The 26,892-nt window shown below is 37.6% G+C and overlaps 1 protein-coding gene across 15 annotated transcripts in view; it reads left to right on the top strand.

Moving 5' to 3' along the window:
- Positions 1-26,892, top strand: part of STXBP5L (syntaxin binding protein 5L) — a 207,819-nt gene that overhangs the window by 136,364 nt on the left and 44,563 nt on the right. For 9 of the 15 annotated variants that reach the window (XM_063352203.1, XM_063352266.1, XM_063352293.1 and 6 more), the window contains 5 exons: positions 2,092-2,264; positions 10,650-10,775; positions 15,231-15,382; positions 17,017-17,088; positions 24,195-24,260. In XM_063352203.1, coding sequence (XP_063208273.1) covers positions 2,092-2,264; positions 10,650-10,775; positions 15,231-15,382; positions 17,017-17,088; positions 24,195-24,260 — 589 coding nt within the window. The remainder of the gene's footprint in view (positions 1-2,091; positions 2,265-10,649; positions 10,776-15,230; positions 15,383-17,016; positions 17,089-24,194; positions 24,261-26,892) is intronic. The other 6 variants (XM_063352256.1, XM_063352312.1, XM_063352286.1 and 3 more) reach the window with 2 other exon arrangements.

Here is a 26,892-nt window from a genome sequence, read left to right on the forward strand (position 1 = left end):
GGTAAATGGGAAGCATAGAGGCTACTTAAAGGTTTCTCCATGTAGCAGGGAAATCTGCTGCTGAATATGCCTTAGAGGCATAGGCTGTGCCTGGGATTTCCTCAATAGAAGTATTATTTTCATCATTCCATGTTGGATTCTGGAGGCAAGTAGTATGCATGAAACAAATTCTGCTTCATATCCAACCTTGGAGTCCTTGCTATGCAGTTATGTAAAGAGCATTTGCCGTTGTTGTTTTCTTATCTGAATCTACTCCATTGGATACCTAGGTATCTATTAAATATGATCACTTTCTCAGTGATCAGTCCTTCCTCAGTGAAGCTCCTCTTCAAAGCTCTTGAGAAGAAACATAAGAAAAAAGTTTACACCAGTTTGAACATTGAAAGGAGAACCAATAAGCCTAGTGATGGGGTCCTCAAAAAGGTCTTTATCATGTATCAAAATAAATTTGTACAATACGTCTGTATCCTTTCCAAGGTCCAGTCAAAGCAGGGACCAAAACATAAAAAAAAATCAGTCATGTTATTAGCCTAAATTTTTCCTTCTCTCTGCAAATGGATGATAGCTAGAACATGACAAAATGAGTTTTAGTAGAAAAAGGAAGACACAAAGAAAAACATCCGAAGAAGAATGATGCACTTCTGACGTGGCAAGCAGAAGAACATACTCTTCAACATTTACTCCAGTCCTGCATGAAGATTAAACAGCATTATAAATTGTTTTGGTCAGCAGCAATTACCTCCAGGAGATTAGATTTTCCTGAACTCAATATTTCACTCATTAGTCCTTGAAGGCAAAATTTGTCCCTTGGTTTCTTTAGCTGATTCAGGCAAAAAAAAAAATCCATGGATTTTGCAAGGAGAAAACAAAAGTGAAATTTTGAGAAAGGACCCTTTCTCTTCTGGTTGAGTAGAATCACTTCTTTCTGAAATCTTACGCGCTTTAACACAGTGGTTGAGAAATAGGAGAGCCTTCGGTACTGATTTTTATCTCCCAATTCTCATAAAACAGGTATTTTCTTAATCTCCATTCTGGTACAGATGATGTCTCAGTGAGAAATCACTAAGATGGAGTTTGCAGTGTCTACACCTGCAATTGCTTCTGATGACTTCAAGCTACCAGCACTGAAATTACTATTCAGTTAGTAATCCAAAGACCTTATCTCTTTGAGGGCTGTACATTATTATTTGTTCTTCTCAAAATGGGGTCTCCTTGGACAATTTGTGAGGTAGAAAGAATTGCCCAATGTTTACTGTGATTCTTTGAGATGATTACTTATATAGGTTTGAGCTCCCTGTCCTGTTTCCCTTGTGTTTTGGAGTCTTTCAGTTAAGGTTTCCTGAATTAGTGGGAAGAATTGAAAGGTGGTTGGCCCTGGGTGGTCTCCCTTTCCTTATCTAGAAAGCCCAGAAAGAAAGCAAAAGTTAACTGGTTTGAACTTTGCTTTCTAGAATCCGCCAAACTCATGTTCAGTCTGAGGAATATGGAACTCTCTGTACTGTTATCTCTGATTTCCTGAACCCCACATATGGGCAAATGAGGTTTGTTCATCAGTACTCCCCACACTGTCAGCCTCCTGCATACTGGCTACTGGCTAAAGCCTGTCTTGTAGAGACTCTGCTGCACTAGCAATAAGGAGGCAGAGTTGATGATCATTCTTTTAATGAGTTTGTTTAGGAAAAAGATAACAGACAATAGGCAGAAGATCTTCAAGACATTTATCCTGAATGATGCCTTCTTATGCTGAAATATTATTTATTTGGGGGTGAGTGATTAACTTCTCTTTTCATAATAAATTCTGGGAAGTTTTATTCTTGCCTTTCACTTACAATAAGAGGCTTGAATCAAAGTTAGCACTGGAAGAGTTTACCTACGTATTTCTCCATCAGCATAGGGTGGATGACTAGTTCCTATCTGATGTTGCTGTTAGGCTGCATAAATAACAAATGACAGTATTCTTTGCCTGCAAATGATAATGATAAATGTGGGGGTTTATCTTTTAAAAAAGGCTTACTGATACTTATTTGAAAGTAACAGAACTTTAAGCAGCTTTCTTTATTAAATTATAACTTACCTTTTTATTTATTTAAGTCATTAGAAGTACGACTTCAGTATGAAGTAGAAGATATCATTACTCCTGAACCGGAAATAATTCCTCCATTTCCAGATGCCTCCTCCCAGCTTCCTTCTTTAAAGAGCCTTTCAGGCAGTACCAACACTGTAGCATGTGAAGGAACAATGAAGGATAGTATCCCATGTCTTAGGTAAGTCTATGCCATTGTTCAAAGATTTGTCTTTTTAAAAAGCATTCCTATCTATCTGTCGTATTAACAATCCATCAACTATCAAGAAGAGGTTAATCATATGTATGCAATACAAAATGAGAAGAAAACCGAATATGGAACAAACAAAAGAATTAAGGCAAAATAATTAACAAGGGATTTTAAAAGGCTAGAAGTAATTATGGAGAAGATAAGCTGTTACAGTAAAGATTTGATACATACAATTTTCCAGTATGATCTAGGGGTAAATCTTCATCTCATAGCCACAGGTCTGAGTGAAATACAAGCACTACAGAATAAATCAAGGAATTTCAGAGGAACTTTTTTTTTTGAGTTCACAAAGAGACTTCCATAAAGCAGACATGTGTAAAGCTTTGCCTCCTTGATTAATTAGTATAACACTAAAATCTTTCTTTGTGAAAGAAGTACATGCATTTTATGGTATGTAAGGGGAAACGATGTTCATATTCATGAAACAATCTTTAAAATATATAGTTATGAAACAGTTGCACTGTGTGGAAGTGTAGGTATCTTTAATCTTTACAAAGAAGCAAATTGTTGTCTGCTAGAGTACACATTGCCACTGTTTGGAGTAGATGAATATGTTCTTACTAATGAGGTGGATAAATTATGGGTTTGAATAGTTTCTAAACAAAATTCTGTACAAAACTTCATAAACCATAATTTTCCAGCAATTATAGTGCACTGCTGATAACAATTGCTCTCATTTTAGTGAATTCATTATTATTTCAGTCTAATTATTATTAAATATTTTAAATGCCTCAATTATTTCAAAAGCAGTTGAAATGAACATTCCCTGACTTTGTACATACTTTGGCCTATTGAGCTCCTGAAAATAGCATTAACATTTAAAGACAATATCATAACATTGTTCTTGTAAAATTAACACTATTTTTTGGCATCCTGTTCATTTGTCCACCTCATTCAGTCAGGCAGTTGAACCTCAGACCTCAGTTTAATCATTAATATAAACCATGAAAATCAATAGAAGAGACAGAGAGAAGTTATTAAAAAATTCCCAATGTGAAATCTATTTATGAAATTGAAATCAGCAAGAATGCAATTGATTATTTCAGTGGATAGCATTTTCCCATAAGGGATTCTTATTTGATTTGGTCTGGGGAGGAGAGGAATTGTTGATGTTGAAGGCAGAAAAGCTGTAATGAACCAGTAGAGGTGGTTAGTTTTTAGAAGTTTGCCTAACTCCATATAATCTCACATTAAGCTGGCCAACTAATTTTTGTCCCATTTTACACAAAGTAAATGTAAACTTATTTTGACAGAGAATTGATTTTTCAAATTCAAAGTAATTATACCACTAGAATTGCTGGCATACTCCCTCTTACATTTGTATAAAAGTATACTGTGTACTTTCATCCTTTTCAATATGGAAAGACGTATAAAAATCCACAATTTTCCCCCAAAGCCTAACCAGGTCTACATTCCTTGTCTGTCAAAAAACTTCTGTTCTAGGTAGAATTATGATGATAAAATGAAAGTAGTGCTGGAAACACAGAAAACCCAGTAGAGACCTGGATGATGCTGTTGACTTTTTTTGCAAGTCATTCAGGTGGGCAGCAGTACAGAACCTAAGATACAGTGACAATAATGTAAAGCTGCAGCCACCTACACACAGAGCGTGAGTGCACAACTTGAACTATATTGACAATCCACGTAAAATTTTATATACAGAGTAGCTTTTAATCTTGGCTCCATTGTGTTTATTTTCATAACAAGGCTTCTCAGCCTTGTTAGGGCAAATGAGTGGCACTCCACACTATATAATTTTTGCTAGTCAGAATGACTAAATGTGTTTGTGTCAGCAAATAGGTACTAGAAAGAAAGTGATTGAAGGGGCTGAAGTGATAAAAACTTGTTATTTTTCTGAAAGCCAAAGGTAAATGTTACCAAGATAGGCAAGCAGCAGTGTGGAGTAAATATTGTTCTTGCTTATTTCAGAAGATATTATCATGAAATATGCAGCTATAGTAACATAAGAAACTTATGTATTTGTGATTATGCAGATAAATATTTTTGATGTAAATACTGTCATCAAACCCAGAATGTAAGTTTGTTCCCAGACTTTTAGTATCATCCCAAAATTAGGTCAATCAAGGGTTTTGACAGTAGCTCCAAGTAGCTCCAAAATGATAAAGAACTGTGATTATCTCATAAAGAAAACTAAAATCCAAAACTTTGCAACAACCAAATTCAGTGTTGCATAACAAGAACATGTCAAGGAAATCACTGAAATATCTACATTCCTTCTGTGCTTACTCCTGCAGTCTGTTTAGGCTTATAATATAAACACTTTAAAAAGAGCAATCCAAAACAAGGTGAGGAAGAACGAAAGATCAACTTTACTGTTCAAACAAGATTGTTAGTGAAACGAAGGAAACAGTTCAAACATCCTTAAAGAGGAAGGTGTCACAGGTGCATGGGAATGACGAATTGAATCATGAAATCTGAAACTATTTTATTCCAGTCTTACAGTCTTTCACCAACTAAAGCTTATTCTATGCTTAGAGAAAATGCCTGTGAAATAACATCCATCTTACCAAAGAAGATCCTCAAATTTACAGTGAAAAGTAGAGAGAAAGGTGTTTGCCTTTCTTGCTCAGGTAACAACAATCTGAATGAAAACTTAGAAGGCACTTCAAGTTCTCTAGCTTTTTAAGCATATTGTACAAAACACAATGGAAAACACATTGGAAAATATCAAAATAAAAATCATAATAAAAAGATCATAATAAAAAGATCATAATAAAAGCATGTTTTAGAAGATCAGAATTAATTCCACAGCCATTCTCAGGCTCACAGTAATTTGTTTAGAAGAAGAAAAGGGTAAACACATTGCCTCAACAGATATTTGTTGAAACTCACCATAGCAGTGTGCTTGACTTTTTTCCCCCACATCATCAGTTATCCATTAGAAAATATGGATGGAGAGTACATCTGCTCAGCTGAAAGGGCATTAGTCTTAAATCCTGCATCCTGGAACTCATTTACATGTTTTATATTTTTTATAACATTTTTAAGGGCAGGAGCTGAAAACTGAAAATGGGGTGCAAGATGGAAACACTACCACTAGTATGCTTCTTCCACAAAGACGTGGAAGGGCTTCGTCACAAGGATACTCTGGAGGACTGTTTGTATGAAATATTCAGCTTCTGCTTGCTGTCAAATTTCTTTGAAAAGAATCCATCTTCATTGTATACAACTCTTGTTCTAGTTTCCGTTTTTCCTGGTCTCAAAAGACCCCTCTCCTTTAGCAGCTTGAGTTCACAAATGTTCGTCCCTTTGTTCTCACCACGAATACTTCTGGGTAATCCAGGGCTTCTCTAAGCTTATGGATAGTGTCGCTTCAGAAATGCTCATGGATATGTATTTTATGAACAAAGGAAAGGGCAGAACTTTAGCGCCAACAGAACAGGTAAGAAAGTACAAAACTTTGAGCAGAGGTTTGCTATTAATAGAAAGCAGCAATATAAAGCTATTGCCAACTATGGTGGGTTGACCTTGGCTGGCTGCCAGATGCCCACACAGCCACTCTGTCATTCCCTCTCCTCAACAGGGCAAGGGGAAGAAAATAAGATGAAAAAGCTCATGTGTTGAGATAAAGTTGGGGAGATCATGTACCAATTACTGTCATAGGCAAAACAAACTGAACTTGGGGAAAAGTAATTTGATTTATTGCCAATTCAAATAGAGTTGGATGATGAGAAACAAAAGCAAAAATTAAAACTCCTTTCCCCGTCCTCGCTTTTTCCCCAACTTTGCACCTTCACTTCCAACTCTTCAACCTCTTCCACCCTGAGCAGCACAGTGGGGATGGGGAATGGTGGTTGTGGTCAGTCCATAACAGCTTCTCTCTGCCACTCTTTCCTCCTCACACTTTTTCCTGCTCTGGTGTGGCGTCCCTCCCATCGGGTACAGTCCTTCAGGATAAACCTACTCCAGCATGGGCTCTCTACAAGTCACAGTTCCTTCAGGAAATATCCACCTGCTCCACAACAGGGTCCTCCAAGGGCTGCAGTGTTGATATTGCTGAGGGGCTCAGTTGTGTCCTGCCATGGGTCTGTGGCAGAGCCAGCTGGAACCAGCTAGAATGAGGCCGTGTCTGGCATGGGGCAGCCCCTGGCCTCTCCTCACAGAGGCCACCGCTGCAGCCCCTCGCCCCCCACTACCAAAACCTTGCCACACAACCACTGTGCTTCTGCAGTCGGACAGGGGAAAAGGCAGAAGCAGGTCAAAGTCATGAAGGGGAGAGGAGATGTGTATGTCTTGGAGATCCAAGTGAAGGTCTCATTCCTCATCTTGAAATGCTGCATATATTCTGCTCTAATCTCCAGGTATGCGATACCCAGATATTTGATCCCATATCCTCAGGTATAATAGATATACTCTGAGATGGCTATGGAGTTTGAGGAGACTGCAGGACCTGAGAAAGTTGCAGATGATTGTGAAAGGCATCACACATCTAACAACAAACTGCCTAGCTCTTTCACCAGCTGCCCAGCTGGCGCTTCACTTGCACCAGCTGCTGTTTCTGCTGCGTCCTCTCTCCAGGCTTGACACAACCATGTATTAGTTCCAACAAGGTGTCTTGTGCAACCCTGCTACACCACGTGCTTACTCTGGCTTGGTCAACCTGTACTTCAGAAAGTCTTATCTCACTACTGCCAGCACTGCTTTTTGGCTCCCATAATTTTTTGGCATGCTAGAGTTGTGGTATGTTGCTGTATCAGTTGCAATCTGTCACCAACCCTGGGTAACAAGGCTCCTCATGCAAGAAAATGAAAGTGGTTATTTTCTCGTCTCTAACCAGGTAGATAAAGTGCTGTCCATCTCCACTGTGTACACGTTATCACAATGAGATTCCCTTCCAGGTTGGGTCAAGGCTGTGGCTGTTGAGTGCTTTCCTTTTGCTCTTGTGACTGCAGCAACCCTGAGCGGGGAATGGAGGAGTGGTTTTCCAGACCGGTGGCCTGGAGGTCTGTTCTCACAGCTGGGCCTGGACAATCAGGACAGAAGAAGAGGAGGACAAGGAAAAAGGATTCTGCTTGCTGAACTGTGCTGTTCTGTCTTTCCTATGACAAGATCCGAGCCAAGTGGCTGATTACTGCTCCAGATAAATGGATATCTAAGATCTGAACAGTACGGCTGGCAAAAGAAATAGAATAGTGTGCCAAGCTGCTGTTAAGGAAATGCATTTAGAAAGATAGATGAGGAGTGCCTTTCTCATTAAATAGTAAATAAGGGAAGGGTTTGGCAAGGCAAGTGAACCCTCTACAATAAAAATAGCAACAGTACAGCATAAACTTTGTTACTGAAATGGTTAAACAATTCAAGACAGGGTGTGAATGTATTTTGAAAAGGCAGTTATCAAAGATGATGTATCAGCTGCAGGTGCCCTGCAGGGGGGCTGCAGGATGGCCTCAGTGCGGAGCGGCCAGGGCTGCCCTGTGCAGGACACAGACGGCTCCAGACAGCTCCAACCAACCCACTCCAGGGTGAGCCCCTCAGCCAAGACGGTGGCACTCTGGGAAAACAGAGTTAAGAAAGGGCAAAAAATGCTGCACAGCAGCATTGAGAGAGAGGAGCGGGGAAAAAAGTAGGAGAAACAGACCTGCAGACACCAAGGTGAGAGAAGGAAGAGGAGGAGGAGGTGCTCCAGGTGCTGGAGCAGAGATTCCTGCAGCCTTTGGAGGAGACCATGGTGATGCAGGTTGTCCCTCTGCAGCCCATGGAGAGACCATGTTGGAGAAGGCTCCTGGCAGGAGTTGCAACCCATGGAGAGGAGCCCACTCAGGAGCAGGTTTTCTGGCAGAAACTGTGGCCCGTGAGGGACCCATGCTGGAGCAGTCTGTTCCTGAAGGACTGTAACCCTTGGGAGGGACCCCACACTGGAGCAGGAGAAAAGCATGAGGAATGAATGGCAGTCACAGAGTGCTATGAACTGACGGAAACCACCGTTCCCCATCCCCACTGTGCTGCTTGGGGTGGGGGAGGAGGTAAATTGAGCCTGGAAAGATGGCAGGTGTGGGGAGATGGTATTTTTAGTTTTGTCTTTTAAAAAAATTTTTCACTCTTCTGCTCTATTTTTAATTGGCAATAAATTAAAGTAATTTTCCCCAGCTTGAGTCTGTTTTGCCTGTGATGGTAACTGGTAAGCAAGCTCCCTGTCCTATCTCAACCCATGAGCTTTTTCATCTTATTTTCTTCCCCTGTCCTGTTGAGGAGGGGGAGTGAGAGAGCAGCTGGGTGGGCACCTGGCAGCTGACTGAGGTCAACCTGCCACAGGTATTAAGGTCTTATTAAGAAAATAATCCTTATGCTTTAAGAACTTTTGCAAAAAGTATCTTGTTTTTTGGGGTTTTTTGTTTTGTGATGTGTTTTTGGGGGTTTTTTTTGGTGTGTGTATGGTTGGACTCGATGATCTCAAAGGTCCTTTCCAACCATGAAGATTCTATGATTCTATGATGCAGGTGCTTCTACTGCTAACACTGAGCTGGAGATTTTATCTCATTGTGTCATAGGGTACATCCATGTCCAGTCTTTTCTCATTTTCTCTTATCAGACCATAAAAGTGTGAGAAGTATTGCACAGTCCTCTGTTCTTCTTGACTTCTGTCAGAATTAGAGCACAATTTGCTTTGTACATTGTTCACTGTGCTACTGTAGTTATCTTGTTCAGAACTTTTGCCCTGGTGTCATTCTGTAGTTCTGTTTTACTTCATTTTACTTCAGTTTTCTGCATCTATCTTCAATTTTCCAAGATTGATGGTAGCCCTATTTGCCACCAAGGCCTCCATCCCAACAGATACAGTCAGTGTGGATACAAAAAACCTGATACCCCTAGTTATTGAATGAGAAGTTCCTCATTCAGTCCTCTCTTGAAAGAAGTGCTTACTTACTTGCTTCTGAATAGAAATTATTTGGGCTTTCTTCCAATCTGATCCACCATCTTTTGAGGTCCAGGGCTAAGGCTGCTTGGAAAGCTAGCTGAGTCACGTTCAGGAGATAGTCTGCATCATCAAAGTCATGAAAGATCTCTAAGATCCATTACATAGGATCTGCTTAAGCATAAATAACTGCTTAAGTTATTTATGGTAGAGACATATGTATAGAGAAGCGCTTACAGCAGAAAGAAATATTATGTGCCAAAAATTGCAGTTCTTCAGAATGTGTTGTCCGTGTCTATATTAGCTAGCTACTCTCCTTCCTCTCCTGATTCTTAGTCTTTTTTTGAGTACTATTTTTCACAGGCATGGAGGATTATATGTGATAGGGGATTATATGCGATATACTGCTTTATGACTGTGTGCAGAGGGGTGCAATATAAGTGGTCTCACCATTTACAGCTACAGTAAAAATGCACTGGCTAGTGGGCTTTATGTATAAATTACTACCTACCGTGCAAATGTACTACTGAATAACATGAATACCTCAAAATATTGCTATTATTGCATAATACCTTCTTTCAGTGTATCATCATGTTAAGTTCTACCAGTCAAGAACACACATAGAGCAGTCATACAGAAGTGTTCAGTTCTTACACTCCCCCTTACTGTGTATGCCTTCACTATCTGCTTTGCACGTCACTGCACTTGCCATAACAGAATATGAAGAAGTATTAATAATTATATCAGAGTTTACGTAGTAAGCATTCATTCATTAAGACCAGATCACATATTAGGTGATTATACTGATAAGAAAAAAACAGGACTTGTTTGCACTAGATGAACCAATTTAATTGTGAAGTCTGTGAGTTTTGAATATGTAATGATAAGGACCACTGCAGAAAGGTACATCATCTCATCTTCTCCTGCCTCTTTGCATTTTTCTGTCATGTTTTACTTCAGAGCAAGAAAGTTTCAAAAATACAGAAATGTCCCATTTCAAAGTTCCAGAAGAAAGTATTCTAGGTCTTTCATTCAAGTTGATTATTCATGATGATTTTTTAAGTGTGCATTATGTAGCATAAGAAAATATTTTGAAAAAGGAAAATCAAAGCAAAATTATTAAGCAAAAAATTATTTTTATTGACCCCCACCTACATATTCTCCAGAGTTACTTTTGTAGGGAATGTTGAAGTTTTCAGATTTATTTCTACAATGGAAACGAAAGTCAAAACCTGGAATTCCTCCAAAGTGTGCTTGTTCTGATTGGAACGCCTAGTCTCCATATATGGGGGTATGCACAGTATGCTGCAAGTGCTGGTACTGCGCTGGACTTTTTAAGGGACTGTGCTTCACAAGTATTTTTTCAAGAGAAGCAGTTGTTATTCGTGGCCCAGTCTGTTTGTCTGTTTGTTTGTTCTTATTTTGTACCCCTTTTTCTCTAGCGTTAAGACTCGACCTGTGCGAATGCCTCCTGGATACCAGGCGGATCTTGTTATTCAGTTGGTGTGGGTGGATGGTGAGCCTCCACAACAGATTACCAGTCTTGCTGTAAACTCTGCTTATGGACTGTAAGTAACTCAAAATTAAGGTTTAATTGATTTATTGCTTATTGCACTAAATCATATATTTTCCAATTATATATTGCACTAAAACATGTATTTTCCAATTATAGTCTGAAGTTTCCCATGGACGATTTAAGTCAGACTAAAAATAATCAAAAGGTGCTATAACCCAGATTCTTTGGGAAAAATTATTTGAACTCACATAAAGATTGTAATATGAGATGTCGAACTGCCATTCTTGCCAATATTTTTACTATTCCTATTTAAAAGACTGAATCTTTTCACATTATTCTTTCCATCCTTTCAAATAAAATCTAATTACCTTTCAAATCTGTAATTTTTAAAGCTATTTTGAAAGGCTGACCAAGGTGAAGTACATTTCATAGAAAATGGTGATGTGATTAAGTGTTCAATGTCGTTTATCATTACATCATGTCTAGTTGGAAATTATCTTATAAGAACAGCATTTTTATGTCTGTGCTAATCTCTGTTTGCAAGAGAACCAGTGACCTGAAATTGAAAATGGAATAAGGAACATTCAAATGCAAAATTCTGTATGGAAATGCAAGTGAGGGTATCTGTGTGTATTTTTTTCCTTAGGTTCAATTTGTTTACCAATTTTTAACTCTCACTGAGAGTTGCCCAGATACATTAAAATGGTTTTCCCTGCAGAAGGTGTTACTCCAGTAAAAACTGTAGGCTGTAGTGGATGTTAGGTGTCTGACTCCTACTGATTTTCAGTAAGTCACTTGACTCTCTTCAGAGACTTTGCAAATTTTATGCAGAGCCTTTACATTGGTGCAAAAATATTGTCATTTGGGGGCTGTTTTGTCAAGTCTTTGTCCTGAATTTCCAGACAGTTTCCTATTCATGAATTCTGGAAGTTTCTTTTGTTTTACCATACCTATGAATTTATCACTTGTGCAAATTCTTGGGTATTGCCTAATGTGTTCCCTTGCAGGTCTCAGGCTTCAAGGCAGCATCTGACTTCAGGAATAATCACACCATTCTCTCACTTGTAAACTATTCTGACAGATTGCAGTTCTAGTACTCACAGTGGTTTCCTAAACATACCTGATTCAATCAAATGCTTTAAATTGTTTCATTTGTTAGAAGCAGTAATAGTTTATAGGACAGCCTCCTTTAAAACACCGTATATTAAGTAGATGAGTGTTTTAGAAATAAATGCATGTATCAATAAAATAGCCCAATAACCTAAATTTAACTTTCCCACAAAAGCTGCCCAAGAAAGGCCTGTTTCTTTAAATATCTTCTGCAGAGTCTTTTCTCTTTCCCTCTCTCTTGTCTCTCTCAACTTTTTCCTTGGACCTATGACTTTTAACAGTACCAAGCTACCAATTAGAAGTATTAACACCTGTTTTATTTCTGTTGAAATGAATCATCAAAAACTTTCTTTATGGTATGAAAGTAGAAAAGAAAAATTGCAAAATGTTTCAATTACAACTGAAGATCTATAAGGTTAAATACAAATACTAAATTTGTTTTAAAGGATGTTTGGTTGGACTGAAAACACTCTCTGAAAATTAATACCAGCTCATGGTGATAAAAATTTTCAGCCAATCTACATATTAATTGTCAAGAAATGTCGAACAAGGATTTTAGGACATTTCAATGAAAGATACCAACAGAACACCTCCTAGCAACTATTTCTTGTCATCACTCAAAATTGATAAATTCATTATGCTTATTTTGTATTAGATTTCATAATGATTGGATGTTAGCAATTTATCTTAAGCCTTGTTAATAGTAATGTCTGTCTAGATTTTCTTATCATTCCTCAGAAATGTTATCATATCAATGAGTAATTTCTGATTTTTCTTGGAAAAATAATTTTTAGGTGTAGGAAATGCAATATCCATGCTTGTGTGTGAACTTAGAGTTTAGAAAAATGCAGACCAGGAAGTCATGATCCGTTTTGTGGCTTTGCTGACCCCAGAGTGAATGATCACTACCTCTTCTTGTGACTCATGTTTTCCAAAATTAATAAATCTCAGGTTAATAATTTTCAAAATGCAGATGGCATTAATTTTTGTTCCGTAAAGTATTAACAGATGAGATCGACACTCACCGTTTTTGTTCCTTTTTTTTTCTTCTCCAGCTAGAACACAGGAATTGCTGTCATACATTACGCTAGTAATCTTTTCTACTTCAATGTCCTTTCTCTGACAATGCCTATTAATGTATGCTTTAAAGCAAAATACAAGAATGCCAAAAACAAATAGCAAAATAATATTTTACTACTCTTTATCAGTCAATTTGTGTCAAGAAACATGAAGACATATAGAACAGAATGGTCTTCTGGCAAATGTAACACGTGGAGTTCCTTTTTGTCCCAGGGAAACTCTCTAAAAATTATTTTGTTCTTATTTTAAGCAAAACAGGCTTTAGTAACTGCTGAAAAAGATACTACTCTACATACATAAAACATGGGGTTTATTCCTCCGTGCGCCTTATGATCTTCCCTCATAAGCACAAAATATTGCCAAATAAAAGTGTATTTTTACACACGTTAAGCTGGTGTATATTGCTAGCTGCTTAAGCTACCGATCAATGAAAAGTCAATGGGGAAAAAAAGAGTATGTTCATAGTGTGTCTGTAGATGCTGTACTAAAGTCACTGTTAAGTCAAGGGTAGAAAACACAGTGTAGTAACAACCAGTAGAATTTGACCCACTGTTGTAGATGGTGCCTTAATTTGCCAGTTTAACAAACAAGAAAAACTCACCTCATTTTCACCCTTTACCTTTTCTATGGAACCCTCTTTTTCACAATGGAAGCAGAGGAAGAAAAGCCACAAGAGAGGAAAGTGTTCTATGTGCCGTGCTTCCCCTTCCTCTGTCTCGTTCCTTCTCTCTTTCCTTATTGTTTTTCCACGCACAAATTCATATGTGTCCTTTAAGATATTTTGGAGCTATATTAAGACTCAGGTGGAGGTGAGTACACAGCTCACATTTAGTTGAACTGAGTGATTAAATATTTTGCAGGGCTTTGAACTGACCACCTTAATTATTTTTTACATAAAATGATGTAATTTGATCACAAGTGATTCCTAATCTGATGGAGGATGGTTTGGGATTTTGAGTTCCTTGTGGCTGTACCTGCAATCCTTTCTATCTTAAAGTTGAAATTGCAGTTTGATAGAAAAGGAGACAATTCTGTAGGATAATTGTCAGTATATAATATTCCTGCTTAAATGAAGTCTCCAACAATGCAGTGTCAAGAGTTTGGCATAAGGATCCTTTCAATAGCCGTATGCTTTGTGAATTTATTTGCCCTTATTTAAATCAGAAAGGAATGGGTCAATTTTGCTTGTCTGTTTTAATATTAAATCTGAAATAGGTTTAATGCTTTAGTGAGACTATGAAGCAAAGATATTATCTGCTGAGATGTATGGGTTTCCATATGCTATGGATAACTTCAGACTTTCTCCCAGGTCTTACATATAGACATGTTTAGCATTTTTTTGGTTTCTTCCTTTTCCCTTTTTTTTTCCTTTTCCTTAGATAAATGCATTGTTTTCTTCCTTCCCCCCCCCCCCCCCCGCCCCCCCAACCTCCACTTCTTCCAAGCTGGGGGAAAAGCAAGAACAAAAAACATTTTTATGGGAGAGGAGGAAAAAGTGCTGCTGGTCCAGTACAACTTCTTCCCTCTTTCTGAAACTAGTGTCAGAAGGAAATCAGTAGAAGCAATAGAGAAGAATCAGGGCAGAATGCTTTGAAAGGGACTTTGTAGGCAGCAAAGGAAATAAATTGTTCCATCTCTTTTTTCTTATAACACCACAGCAGTCCAGATCTTAGGCAGTCTCACGCCAGTTGAAAGATCTTGCCCATAAATCAAACCACCATCAAAATGCCATTTGTAGAAGCATTTCAGAGGGGTAGAGACTGTTCTAGCAGGAATATATATATATTTTTACATATATATATACACACTGTAGCCAAGCTGTTGGAGTTGGATCGAAATTTTATAAATACCTTTCATATTTGGGTATCTCCACAATACAGCTTAATATGTTTCATTTATATTTAGATTAAAATAATTATTTATACATGTATTTGTATTTATATTTTATTTTATATACATATTCCTTATATATGTGTAACCACTTTTTAAGATCTACATCCAGATTTGTAGGCTTAATTTCCATCATTATTACTGGAATTATAGTGTTCAGTAAAGCAACTTTTAGATGTTATTGCAATGCGTTTAGCACAGAAAGTAAATTCAAGTGGGGAGTCTGCTTTCTGGAAAGTCAATTACTGTGTTTCAGGACACAATTTTATAAATTCATGATTACAAATCTGTAAGAATTTTATAAAATGTAAGCCTTGAGTAGTTTCTGAAGAAAATGTTTGTGCAGAATGCATAATAATAAATAATAATTATTGTTGCACCACTTAATTACCTATTACTAATACCTTTGAGGAACATCTCTTTTCAGAGTGGCATTTGGGAACTGCAATGGCTTGGCCGTTGTGGACTTCATGCAGAAGACAGTACTGCTGAGCATGGGAACCCTTGACCTATACGGATCAAGTGATCCATACCAGCGTCAACCCCGTTCACCTCGCAAAAGCAAGCAGTTTGCTGCAGGTAGGAAATAAATTATTGCCTTTATGAGCCTGATATGTTCTTTGGTTTTTTTTGCCTGTGGCTTTTTATAGTGCTTTTGAAATGCATGACTATTTGCCGGCCAAAGGAGTTTCTATAACTTGATAAAAGAAACCTAACATGCTTTAGGTACTGACACTTTCTCAGAAACAAAATGTTTTATGAAGTTTATTCTTTTGGGATGGAGGTCAGCAAGTCATTCCCTTAGCTGAGTCTGTGAACAAACATAACGAGCAGACCAGTAAATTGTTTCTGTGGCAGTCACTTGAAGTGTAGCCTGTATGCTATTTTCTTTCTGCTTTCAATAAGTTCATACCAATAGGTAAGACTTCAATTTAAACTTAACGGTATCTTCTGCAAGTACTATTCATTGGTATTTGAATAGGCAGTTGTGTTTGGAGAAGTGTGACACCTGAGAGACATGTTATGTATGTAGCACAAGTAGCTCAAATTAGCCACTTTGTTAGTGAATTGAAGCTCTTGACATAAACTTACTAAACCCAGCTGTACCCCATTTTAAAATTTGATGCCAAGAGGATCACATTTGTAAGTCATAGCTATTATTATGCATTGTGTGTTAGAAATATTAGTCCATCAATACAGCTAAATTTTACCATACATTTTTGGTTATCTAAAGAGTTTACCTGTATGAGAAAAAAGTCCAAAGATCATCTTTGTTTCAAGTCTTTTTACTCTCATATTCCATACTAACATACTTGAGTCAGACACAATTATAAAATGTGTTTTACAAAAAATCTATTTGAAAATGTTGAGTTTTAAATCTAACCATAAAATTATAAAAGCAGCAGATCATAGTGAGTTTATGATGTCAGCATTTTCATCAGCAGACCCTGCACTGTGTCATCAAATCCTATTTCTCCATAGAGTCAATGGAAACTTTTTTTAATTGGGAATATGTTAGTACTCCAAACAGAACGTAAAATTTAGAGAATTCAGGCCTATTTCTGTTCCTGAAAGGCCATTTATCTCACTTTCTAGGCATTTAATCATGGCAAGCTTAGTTCTCATCTGTGCCAAGTGCTAAGGATATAAATTTGGCACAGCTGAGGAGAGAAGGAACAAGCAGTTTTAATTTACCTTCAGCTTCTCTGTCTCCTTCAGCCAGACTCAGAGCAGCTCCCAAAGTAATTTGAGCAGCTAACCACAAGTCATGTGCTGCAGAGCCCTGTACAAAAGGTGGAGGGTAGCTGGTGTAGAAATAGCTATTATCAGGACTGTACCACATCAGATTTCTCTGTGTTAGTGACAGTCTTGGCCAATCCTTCAAGGCAATGTTCCAGCTATGCAGTGCTGCTAGAGTGGAGCCCGCTGCGTATAAGTGACTGCTAAGAAGGAATACACACTTCTAGATTGCTCATAGAAACTATGCATCTAAATAAAGCCTCAGCTGCTTTCTCACCATCCATCCCACGTCCTTTACTTTTTTGATTATTTTTCTGGTTATATCTCCCGATTGGAAGGTAAGCATCTGCTGAAATTTTTTCACCTTGGCTGTTCTAGATGCTGGTTATGATATCAGTTCCTTTCACTTTAGACTGTTTTTTCTCTCTTTCCTCTGCCTGCTGCTGATGCTGGTGTACTGGCATGTTCCAAAGACAACTTTTGCATGCGTGGCCTGTCTAACTTTTATCCAGATTTAACGAAACGGATCCGTACTTCCTATCAGAGTAAGTTCTATGAAGGTTAGGCAAATAGCTTTATCATAATTGGACTATGCCTGACTTAAATCTATGTGTTTGTGCTTTGTAATGTGTTTTTTTTAAACACATTCAGCATGCATGCAAACTTACTACATTTTGTGATGTCAACCATGCTTAATTTTGAAAATTATCTTTATTATACAGATATCTGAAATCTGTTTTCGTCTTCCAAAAGAGTCAATGAGAAAACCTCAGTGACTTATATGGGGCAGACTGGGCCTTAGAAATGATTTTTCAGCAATGTTATGTTCTTGATGACAGTATCTTTCTTTGGTTTTATATTCATTTCAGTGTACATATACTTATATGAAGCATTTCTTGTTTTGCAGTGGCACTGCCTGGTTATAGTTATTGATTAATTCTTCTATGTTTTCAGAAGAGCAATGTGGTTTAAAAGAGTACAGATTGGATTGGGCGCTGTGAAATTTAAAATGTTAATCTTGGCTTGGTACTTGAATATTTGGCTTTGGGGAACCATCCCATGCCTCTGATCTTTAATGGGGAATGTAAAGTGGGTTTAAAAATACATACATCAAAGAGAACTATGAAAATTAATGTTTTTAATATCTTTAAATTTTGAATTATAGTGATACTCAATTTAAATATTAGTATTCATCACTGCAGAATGCGACGAACAAAGCTATAATTAATTTTGCAAAAATGACTGTTCAACAGATGAGCTGTATGTATCTTAATTAACTGCAGTACTTATATGTAATTAGGTCTCCAGGATGCCTCTTATTCATCTCTTTTTAAAGTAGTTTTCACAGAACAACTGGGTAGGCAATTTTACATTAAATACTCAGTATAGGCAAGATAAAGGGGTGGTAGTTGTTTTATCATCTCACATAAATATGGAGTTGTGTAGCTGTTGAAATACACTTGTACACTCACACAAGAAATTCTGTTCTGTGTCTCTAGACTGATTACTTGACAACTGATTTCTATGATTTTATCTCGTAATACTTCATAAAAGGTGGCCTCTTCAGTTAAAAGATTAGTCCAGGTACAAATCCAGCAGTCCATAAAAAGGTTTGGTGTATAATGTCTTAAAATTTATTAGTCTGGTCTTGCTAGTTTCAAGTCTGTAACAGAGAACCTGAGGGACAGACAGCAGTCAAAGGTTTGGGGGGTTTCCCCTGCTAAAAAATTAATAAATTCTAAGACCAAAAATGACCAACGTTTTCATTCAAAATTACAACCACAGACCATGGAGTTTTCCATAGCTGAAAATAGATTACCTTGTTTCCATCTTCAACCCCAAAATCAGAATGGTCTGCAAAATCTTCATAACTGAAGAGTATGAGTCTGACTCTTGTGTAAGACCGCATTAACAGCTTCATTTCTTTCCTCAGAGATTATTTGGTTATTGCTTTTGCTGTTCAATACTTACACAGGAGTAGGTACTGTACGATGTACTGAAAGACGCACCAGGCACTAAGATAAGGAACAGGGCAAGACTGGGTCACAGACTGTAAAATATCTTGCTAAGTCATTCTCAAGTTATGTTTTGTTGTATGACTTATATATGAGTTTTAAGAGGGGTATTGAGAATGGATTTAGGATTTTGCTTACAGGTTTATCTCTTCTCGTAAGGGATGATTATGGGAAAAGAAAAATAAATTATTTTTGGAAGTTGTGCAGTTGAAGCTGATATTATTAAGGCAAAAGCAGGAGCAGTCATGTGATAACATAAGCATTAGGTCTAAAGTTTTGAGGGTTATATAAATGAAAATGGAAGTTAATGGGAAGACATATCAGGAGATGATTCAATTAAGTAATGAACCAGCAAGATAATTTCATGAGGATCAATTTGAGAGAACAAGACTTGCAGGCAACTCGAAGCCAAACAAGAGATTATCAACGACCAAGACACTTAGACTTTTGTTGGTCATTTTGGAGGTTATTCGCAGGAAGAAGCAGTCTAGTTTAGTATCCAGTCTGAATCTAAGAGTTAAAGTGTGATGTTCCAAGGATCAAACCAAAATTACGGATCAGAGTGTCGGGGAAGACTCGTGCTGTTGGCTGTGTTGAAGTAGCGAAGAGAAGATTTTAGCACAAAAAAATAGAGTTCATCTTGGCAACGTTAACTTCACGTCTGGAGGCTTGTGAGTAAATTTAGAAAGGCAGGATTACTACTCTAACTTGGATGGAGGGAATCCAAGTTAGAGATGTGTATTTATGAATCATTAGGGTAAAAAGGTATTTATTGCCCTGTTTACAGGAGACAATCCCCTCAAATACTGGGACAGAGAGATAAAGGAAGTGTTGATGTTTCAATCTGGGGTGCCTTGCAACTGAAGAGGAAAAAGGAAAAAAAAAATCAAACAGGGAGAAGCAAAGTGTTGGAGAAGAGAGGTTTGCCAAAGGAAAGACGTGATCAACAATATGCAAAGCACAGTGGTGGAATAATTGTTTTAAAATTTAGCCAATAAATCTATAGAGAGCTCAATAAGAGTAATGTATGCATGTGTAAACTAGACTCAAAAGCATCTAGGGTGGACATAGAGCATTAAGACAAGACATTCTCTGGTTTGGGAGCTGAAAGTTGGAAGAGAGAAGCAAGGGAAGAAATCAGAAGGAGAAATGTATTGAGTTCTAGGCATAGATAATGGGAGAGACAGAAACATAGTTGTCCTGTCAGGGGAAGTAATTTGAGGAAAATAAGAAGTTAAGATGAGGGTAAGTGCAGAGATGGAGGTAGCTTTCTGGTGTTGATGACCCATTCCATTTGCTATAACATCTGCTGGCAGCCACCTTCTTTTGTAGCAAGAATATGTGCCAAGCCAAATAAAATAAACTCTCTCTGCAGTGGTGCAGAACTGTGGTGATGTTTGTTTGTTTTCCTTTTTTTTTTTTTCTTCAATTGAAATCAAGTTGTACATGTTATTACCTAGTGGTAGATAACATATATTCAAATATTAAAACAAGTACATTTACTGCATCTAGAGAGATAGCATTTGCAGCAGAAAGTAAAAATACCAACTTGCAAAAGCAATTTACATCTCGTACTAAAAATTCATACCATCTGTTGGTAAAACAAGAAAATAAATAGTCTTTATGAAGCATCCAAAAAGTCAGCAAGTTCAAAGTATGTTGATCCATTGAAGAATAATTTTCAGAATGAAGACTTCTCAGTGAGAACTCCTCCTTCAGGCCAGTCCCTTGAGAGGATGTGAGCAAAAGTAACCTTGGTCTGACAGGAGGACACAGAAAACGGTGTGTTATGAGTCATTACATATCAGTAATTGACACTTTAAATCACACCTGTCAACACAGTAGAAGCTAATATAGACTGAGTTTTAAGTCAACAGCCATATTCTGAACTAACTGTCATTTCCAAAGAGTGCATCCTATTTAAACATAAAGAAAACATAGCGTGGTAATTCAATCTGAAGATGATGGATTAAGATGACACTGGGCTTACTTATTGCCTTGTGAATATTTATGAAAATTTATTTATTATTCACTTATTTATAAGCAAAGATGTGCTGGCTTTCAGTGCTTTTAAGTAAATGATCGATCTGAATCATTTAATCATAGAGTAAGAAATTTAAAATTTAAAAAATAATTTTAAATTATGAGTTCATAAAAGTTGTTACTCCATGCTAGACAATAAGTTTTTTGATCCTTTAGTAAAGAGGAAATGGGAATCACAGTAAACTCTGAAAAGTATCCATGGGACATGTCTTTAAAAGTGCTTTAATGCCTTCTTTACATCTTGCACTATTTTCACATGTTTTTAATTTGTTGAAACCAAAGCCAATTTCTTTATAATGTCAATGGGTACATCTTCTCACAGGTGGTTTACATTGTAAAAGTCCCTTATTTGCCTTTAGTTTTGCTGCTATGTTGTTCTTGCTCTACCTGGATTCAAGATTTGCTGGTGTGGGGGTTTTTTTTGTCTAAAAATAGCTAAAATATCTTGGGACACAGATTGGGTCTACAGAACTTCAAAATGAAAAGTGAAAATATTTTTGTAATCCAACTTCAGTAGCTGTTGTGGTCTCTCACACATTCAAGGGAAGCCCAGTTGCATGGAAATGCTTATGCATGATAAATTATTGAAAAGATTTAGCTTGGTTTCCTTAAAAAGGAAATGGCAGTAGAAAATAAGCAGTAGTAAAAAAAAAAAAAGCTTGAGAGATCTTTCTTATCTCAAAGGGAAATAAAAGACAACATTTAGTGGAATCAAAGGTAACACATAAAAAATGACAAGTATGTTTATTCCTTTCAGAGAATAGTGATGGTGCAATTTATTGCCATATAACATCTTTGGGATTTAGAATTTAGCAAGATTAAAAGAGACTTTGGATACATGGATGGATAATGAGAAGAACTCATTATAATATTTCTAAGCAGAAAAGATTTATTGCGGGAGAAAATCTGCAAGTAGCAGTGCTTCAGCAAATCTAAGTGTCTTAAGATTTGATTAAGACAATGCCCTTGTGCAGGGCACATAGTACCACTAATGCTTAACATGGGGACTTATTGCACTTTTTTTTTTTTAAAGCATCTGTTGATGGTCATTGTTAGAGGTGATAGTGGCTTGACAACAAGTCTAGGTTTGTAGAGTTGTTCACGTGTTCACCACTTTTAAATACCATAACATGAAACGTGTCTTTACTGTTGTACGTTGTAAAACTATTGCCAAACATAAAGAGCTTGTAGCATTCTCACGGTGGTTGCTCCTGGGTTTTCAGAACAGTGGTGCGATTTGGTGCGTTTCCCACTTAAGTCAGTGGCACCGTAGTTTGTATTGAGCTGTAATATTATTTCTGTGAACTCACCAAAAAAAAGAAACCCTCTCTTTAGAAGCAAAATCAGACTGGATGTTAGGAGGAAGTTCTTCACCATGAGGGTGGTGAGGCACTGGAACAGGCTGCCCAGAGAGGTGGTGGAAGCCCCACCCCTGGAAGTGTTCAAGGCCAGGCTGGACGGGGCTTTGAGCAGCCTGGTCTAGTGGGAGGTGTCCCTGCCCATGGCAGGGGGGTTGGAACAAGATGATCTTTAAGGTCCCTTCCAACCCAAACCTTTCTATGATTCTATGAAAATCTGACCTGGCGTGTGACGTTATAATTATCATCAATAGTAACTATACAAAGTTTAGAAGAACTTCATTAATCACAACATCATAACCATAGTGTTAAAATTTTAATATCTCCAATACTGCATTTGCAGTTTATGTATCATTTTATTAATCTAAGGCCTCTGATGCTATGCAAATGTGCCAAACTCGCTCCCACTGTACCTTGCAGACAGTTCTGCAACAAAAATACGTTATTTCCCTAATCTCTAGGTACATAGAGAAACCCCAGAGTCAGACAGAAGTAAGATTTGCTGTAAGAAAGCTATACATAGAGAGGCTCTCTAAATGGTTACAGTTCCTGAATTCTATCATAACATCTAAAGTGGCTGGACTCACAATTGATTGGAATAAAAAATTCTCTCACAGATTCTAAGTTGAATCAAAGAAAGATTCAAGTATGTTTTCCAAAATAAAAAAATCTTTGGTTTTTAACATTAATATCTAGATTGTGATCTTTTGCTGTTTAAAAGTCAGGAGCAAATATTTCATTACTACTGACTTAAGAAGGCAAATCAATACTACTGTTTTTCCAAAGTGCTCTTAAAATTGTTCTAGCACTCATACAGATTCATTAGTGGTAGGAGCTTTTTATTCTGCTTGTTGGGGCTCTGGATTCTCCCTGTTCCTTAGAACAGTTCAGAATTCCATTGTAATAAAAATATCAGTACCTACATTAAGATCCTACTGATCTTAATAGAAAGAGAACAGCACTGGTGATCAAACGGTAGCAGAATTTTTTTAAAACAAAGAGTCTATATGAATTTTAGCAATGGGGGTCTCTGAACCTGAGAGTACAGAAGCCATAAAAATTAAAACATGTCACGTTGCTGGAGGCATGGTGCCAGATTAAAGCGGATTAAAAGGTAGTGGCAGGATGTTTGGCTTCCAGGATACAACGTATGCAGAGTGCGCATAAAGACAGTATCAGTAGAACAGTGATGCACATCTGAACGTGGGCTGATGTTCACTAGGCTGTATGACCTGAGTGCTGTGAGTCCCTGTAGCTAGCAGATGATGTCTGGTGCTGGGCTGTCTGCCGGTCCCAAGGAGTCTATGGCATGAAGGGTCAGAGCTCCTTATAACAAGTGTGAAACACTTCGCATAGGCCATAGGGCACCATGGGATACATATGAAGGGCACATTTGCATAGGTATGGCCTTGCCCGGTTCACAGTTAGCCCATGGTAAAGGGTAGCATGAGCTCAGACTTTCTCTCCCTAGCATGCCAAAAAGCATGTTTAAACTTGTATGTGCAGCCTGTGCCAAAGATGGGTCTTAGTTTGATCACGGAAACAAGCCCAAGCTTAAGGAGTGTAAACTAAGATTACTTTACTTGTTGCTGTTTTCTCTGGTACGCTGCTACAAATGAGTTCCTCACAAATACTTCTAAACAATATATAAGTTATCTTGTGGTGTATTCAGACAGCATTACCATTGCCTCTGTGTCCTTTTAAAATGAGCTATCTTGTGTGAATTCATATAAAAGTTCCTAATACTGCATAATAGCGGTGATATTTTTGTATTCGCTCTCTTCTGGCTCAATAGAGACAGAAGACTCTACTGTCTTCTTCCCCTGCTCCTTCTACCCCTGTTTTAAGGTTTCGTCCCTGCATTCTGCAGCAGTTGAAAGCATTGAGTTGTTTCCACATCAGTTTGACAGGGATGAATGAGTTTGATTCGAATCACAAACATTTAAATTTTAAACTCTATTTACTTGTTTTCTCTCATTAGGTACAGTCACTCTTTGTCTACCCTGAGGCACTCAGAAAACAAATTTGAGTTAACGAGAGGTGTGATTTTTAAACCAGACCTAAATTTCTGCAGTGACAGCCCGATAACTGCAGTTATCTGAAATAGATATTTCCCTCACATTTCACGCCATTCCTTTCTCCAAATTGACTTTAAAGTGCAGAATATCATCAACCAAGAAAGTTGGAGCATGCCCTGTTAGATTGTAACTTAACTTTTTAACTCCGTTTTTTCAGGCCTGACTGAACTCAGTGACAGTCCAGTTTCCCTGGAGCTGGAGCGTTGCAAGTCTCCCACTTCAGGTAAAGGTGATTGGCTTCTCGTCCTGCAGTCTGTATAAGCCATTCATGTCATGCATCACTGTGTTTCATTAATCCCTAAGAAGTGAAGTGCACAGTTACAGTTACAAAGAGAAGAAATTACCGGAGACGTGCTTATTACGTGGCACAACAAAATCCTAGGTCTGTTTACTGAAAGAAAAATTAAATGTACGTGGTGCATCTTGAGGTGAAGAGCGTGAAAGCATTTGAATTAACAACATTGTGCAGGTATATCCCTATATCCTCCTATTAGAGGCTTGTTTCTCTGTTTCCTTAAAAGGCTTTCTTTCTTTTTTCAGTAGGGAGTTCTTCTAATTTTATGTGTATATAATGCATATGTGCACGTAGAGAAATTATTTGAAAAACAGCAATATGGAGATGGTAAATTTTAACCATTAGAACCCAGCAGTGCCCAAGTTATGCAATTTGCAATGGAAGCATAACCTCAAATAAAAATATTCGCTTATCAACCACTTTGACCCAGCAGTGAAATCTTGGCCATTTAAAGATTTATAAATGTTTCCCATTTTACCCATAGTCCTTCAAAAGGTGGAGTTCATCTAATTCCTAGAGACTTTTTCTGCAAGTGCCTAATCTGCATTGATCTCTTTAATGTGAGTTCACTGTCTTAAAGATCGTTGCTTAGAGCTGTTTTGTGGTAGCTGACTTTTAAATGTGGTGGAAAATAAGGAGGTGTAGCTGTGATACACTCATTTTGCTTGTGGTATGCATATCACTTTTTGTTGTAGTTTGGTAAGTATCGATAGATATTTCTTTTTTTTTTTTTTTTTTTTTCCCTTGGTTATGGTAACAAATTTCCACAAATATGCTATTCGAATCCTCTGTTATTATTTCACATATTTGACTGTGTTACAACAGGACACATTAATCTTGAATGGAGGCCACTAATTAGTAATTTACAAAAAGCTGAAACTAATAAAAGTGTTTCCCTGACACATCAAGAACTAAAACAAAATAGCTGTTTTTAAATATGTATTTCCTTGTATTATTTGCAACCTAAATTCTGTAAAGATGGGAACATCAAAGTGAAATAGGCTATAATAATACTGGTGTAACACTAGGAGCTCAAACTCTAGAGCTGCACCTCAGAAACTCATGATACGGGCTTTAAATTAAAACAGTTGATAACTCAGTATAATTAGACTATTTATTGTGTGGCTCACTGGGATTCATCTTTTCAATCTTCTCTCCAGAAATGAGCTATAAATTCTTTTCTTCTTTTTACTGGAAACTAAGAGATCACGTATGTGCATATGCTTATTTTTATAATGATGAGTGATTCCTATAGCACCTTACTACTTCTGCAGTTAACTTCAATTTTTTTCATTCTGCTATTGATCAAAAATATCTCTTTTAGATAAATTTAAGATAATTTGCTCTAAACTTTGTTCTGCTTTTCTGTTTTGGAGATCATTTAATAGGGATAACATGATACATTTATGAATGTTTCCTATTTTAGCCCTTCCATGTTGTTTTCCAAGCTGTATTTGGATCTTTAAAATGTGAAATGAGGTGCAATTTGGTAGGCAGTAACTATTATTAGAATTAACTGCTTTTTAAAATAGAAGTTACTTCTACTGTGACTGATATTAATTATTTTTTAAAAATTAATGCGTAGTTAAAACAATCTTGCTTTGGCGTACCTGCTCTACTACTGGGCAAAATCCAGTCTAATCATCTGGAGTAAATGACCTCAGAATTGCAACCTCCAAGAACCTGGGAGCAGAACTACCCTGTGCTTGTCAGCACAACCTCGCAGCTACATCAGCCTTTGCACTGGCTAACATTTCTTTCTCATTGAACACAGCTGATTAATCTGCATAGTCAGGGGTTTGTCAGGCGGGATCCTTCTACATCCAGTCTTGCCTTTGTTCTATTTAAAGTTCATGGCACACAAGCTCCGAAATGGAATTGTGCTGTACTCTGTAGAGTCCCGTGATATCTGTGTTTGTAAAAGCAATGACCAGATTCCTCTGCTGAAGATAGGCCAAGACTTCATCCTTCAGAAATTTAGCAGAAACAGAAAGAGCACTTGGCTGCTGAGTCAAGTGGTTCAAGCTGCTGCCCAGTGAAGGTCCTACTGGGTATGACTACATCACCAACTGATCAGGTTGCGAAGGACAGAATGAACGGAGTTTGATTTGTTGCAATTCATTAGGGATGCCAGACCACATCAACATCAGTTCTTCACCTGGCAGTGAAGTTCATGCCAGTTACTGGCCCGGAATATGCAGAATGCATACACAAAGTGCAAACTGCTGGAGGACACTAGTCGACATGACAAACACTACACACATGATGGCATGCGCGCAACTTCATCCTCAGTTCCATCAGAAGGGGAATAATTTGAGGAACAACATTGATGTGCTCATGTGTGTACTTTGAGATTCCAAGACAATGCCTAGGAAGAATCCCTCCAGCACAGTAATTTCCAATGCAGATGCAAACAGTTTTACATCTAAGAGAGCCATTAGTAACTTAGTCAGATTTCAGTTCCAGCCAGGCCCATAAGAACAGTGTTGATAAAGGCTTCTTGGAGAACTTGAAAAATTTCCTGCTTCCTCCTCTCTTGGTCTTACCCTGAACGTTGCTT

This window comes from Chroicocephalus ridibundus, chromosome 1 (genome assembly GCF_963924245.1).
Source record: "Chroicocephalus ridibundus chromosome 1, bChrRid1.1, whole genome shotgun sequence".
In the NCBI taxonomy this organism is placed as follows: Eukaryota; Metazoa; Chordata; class Aves; order Charadriiformes; family Laridae; genus Chroicocephalus; species Chroicocephalus ridibundus.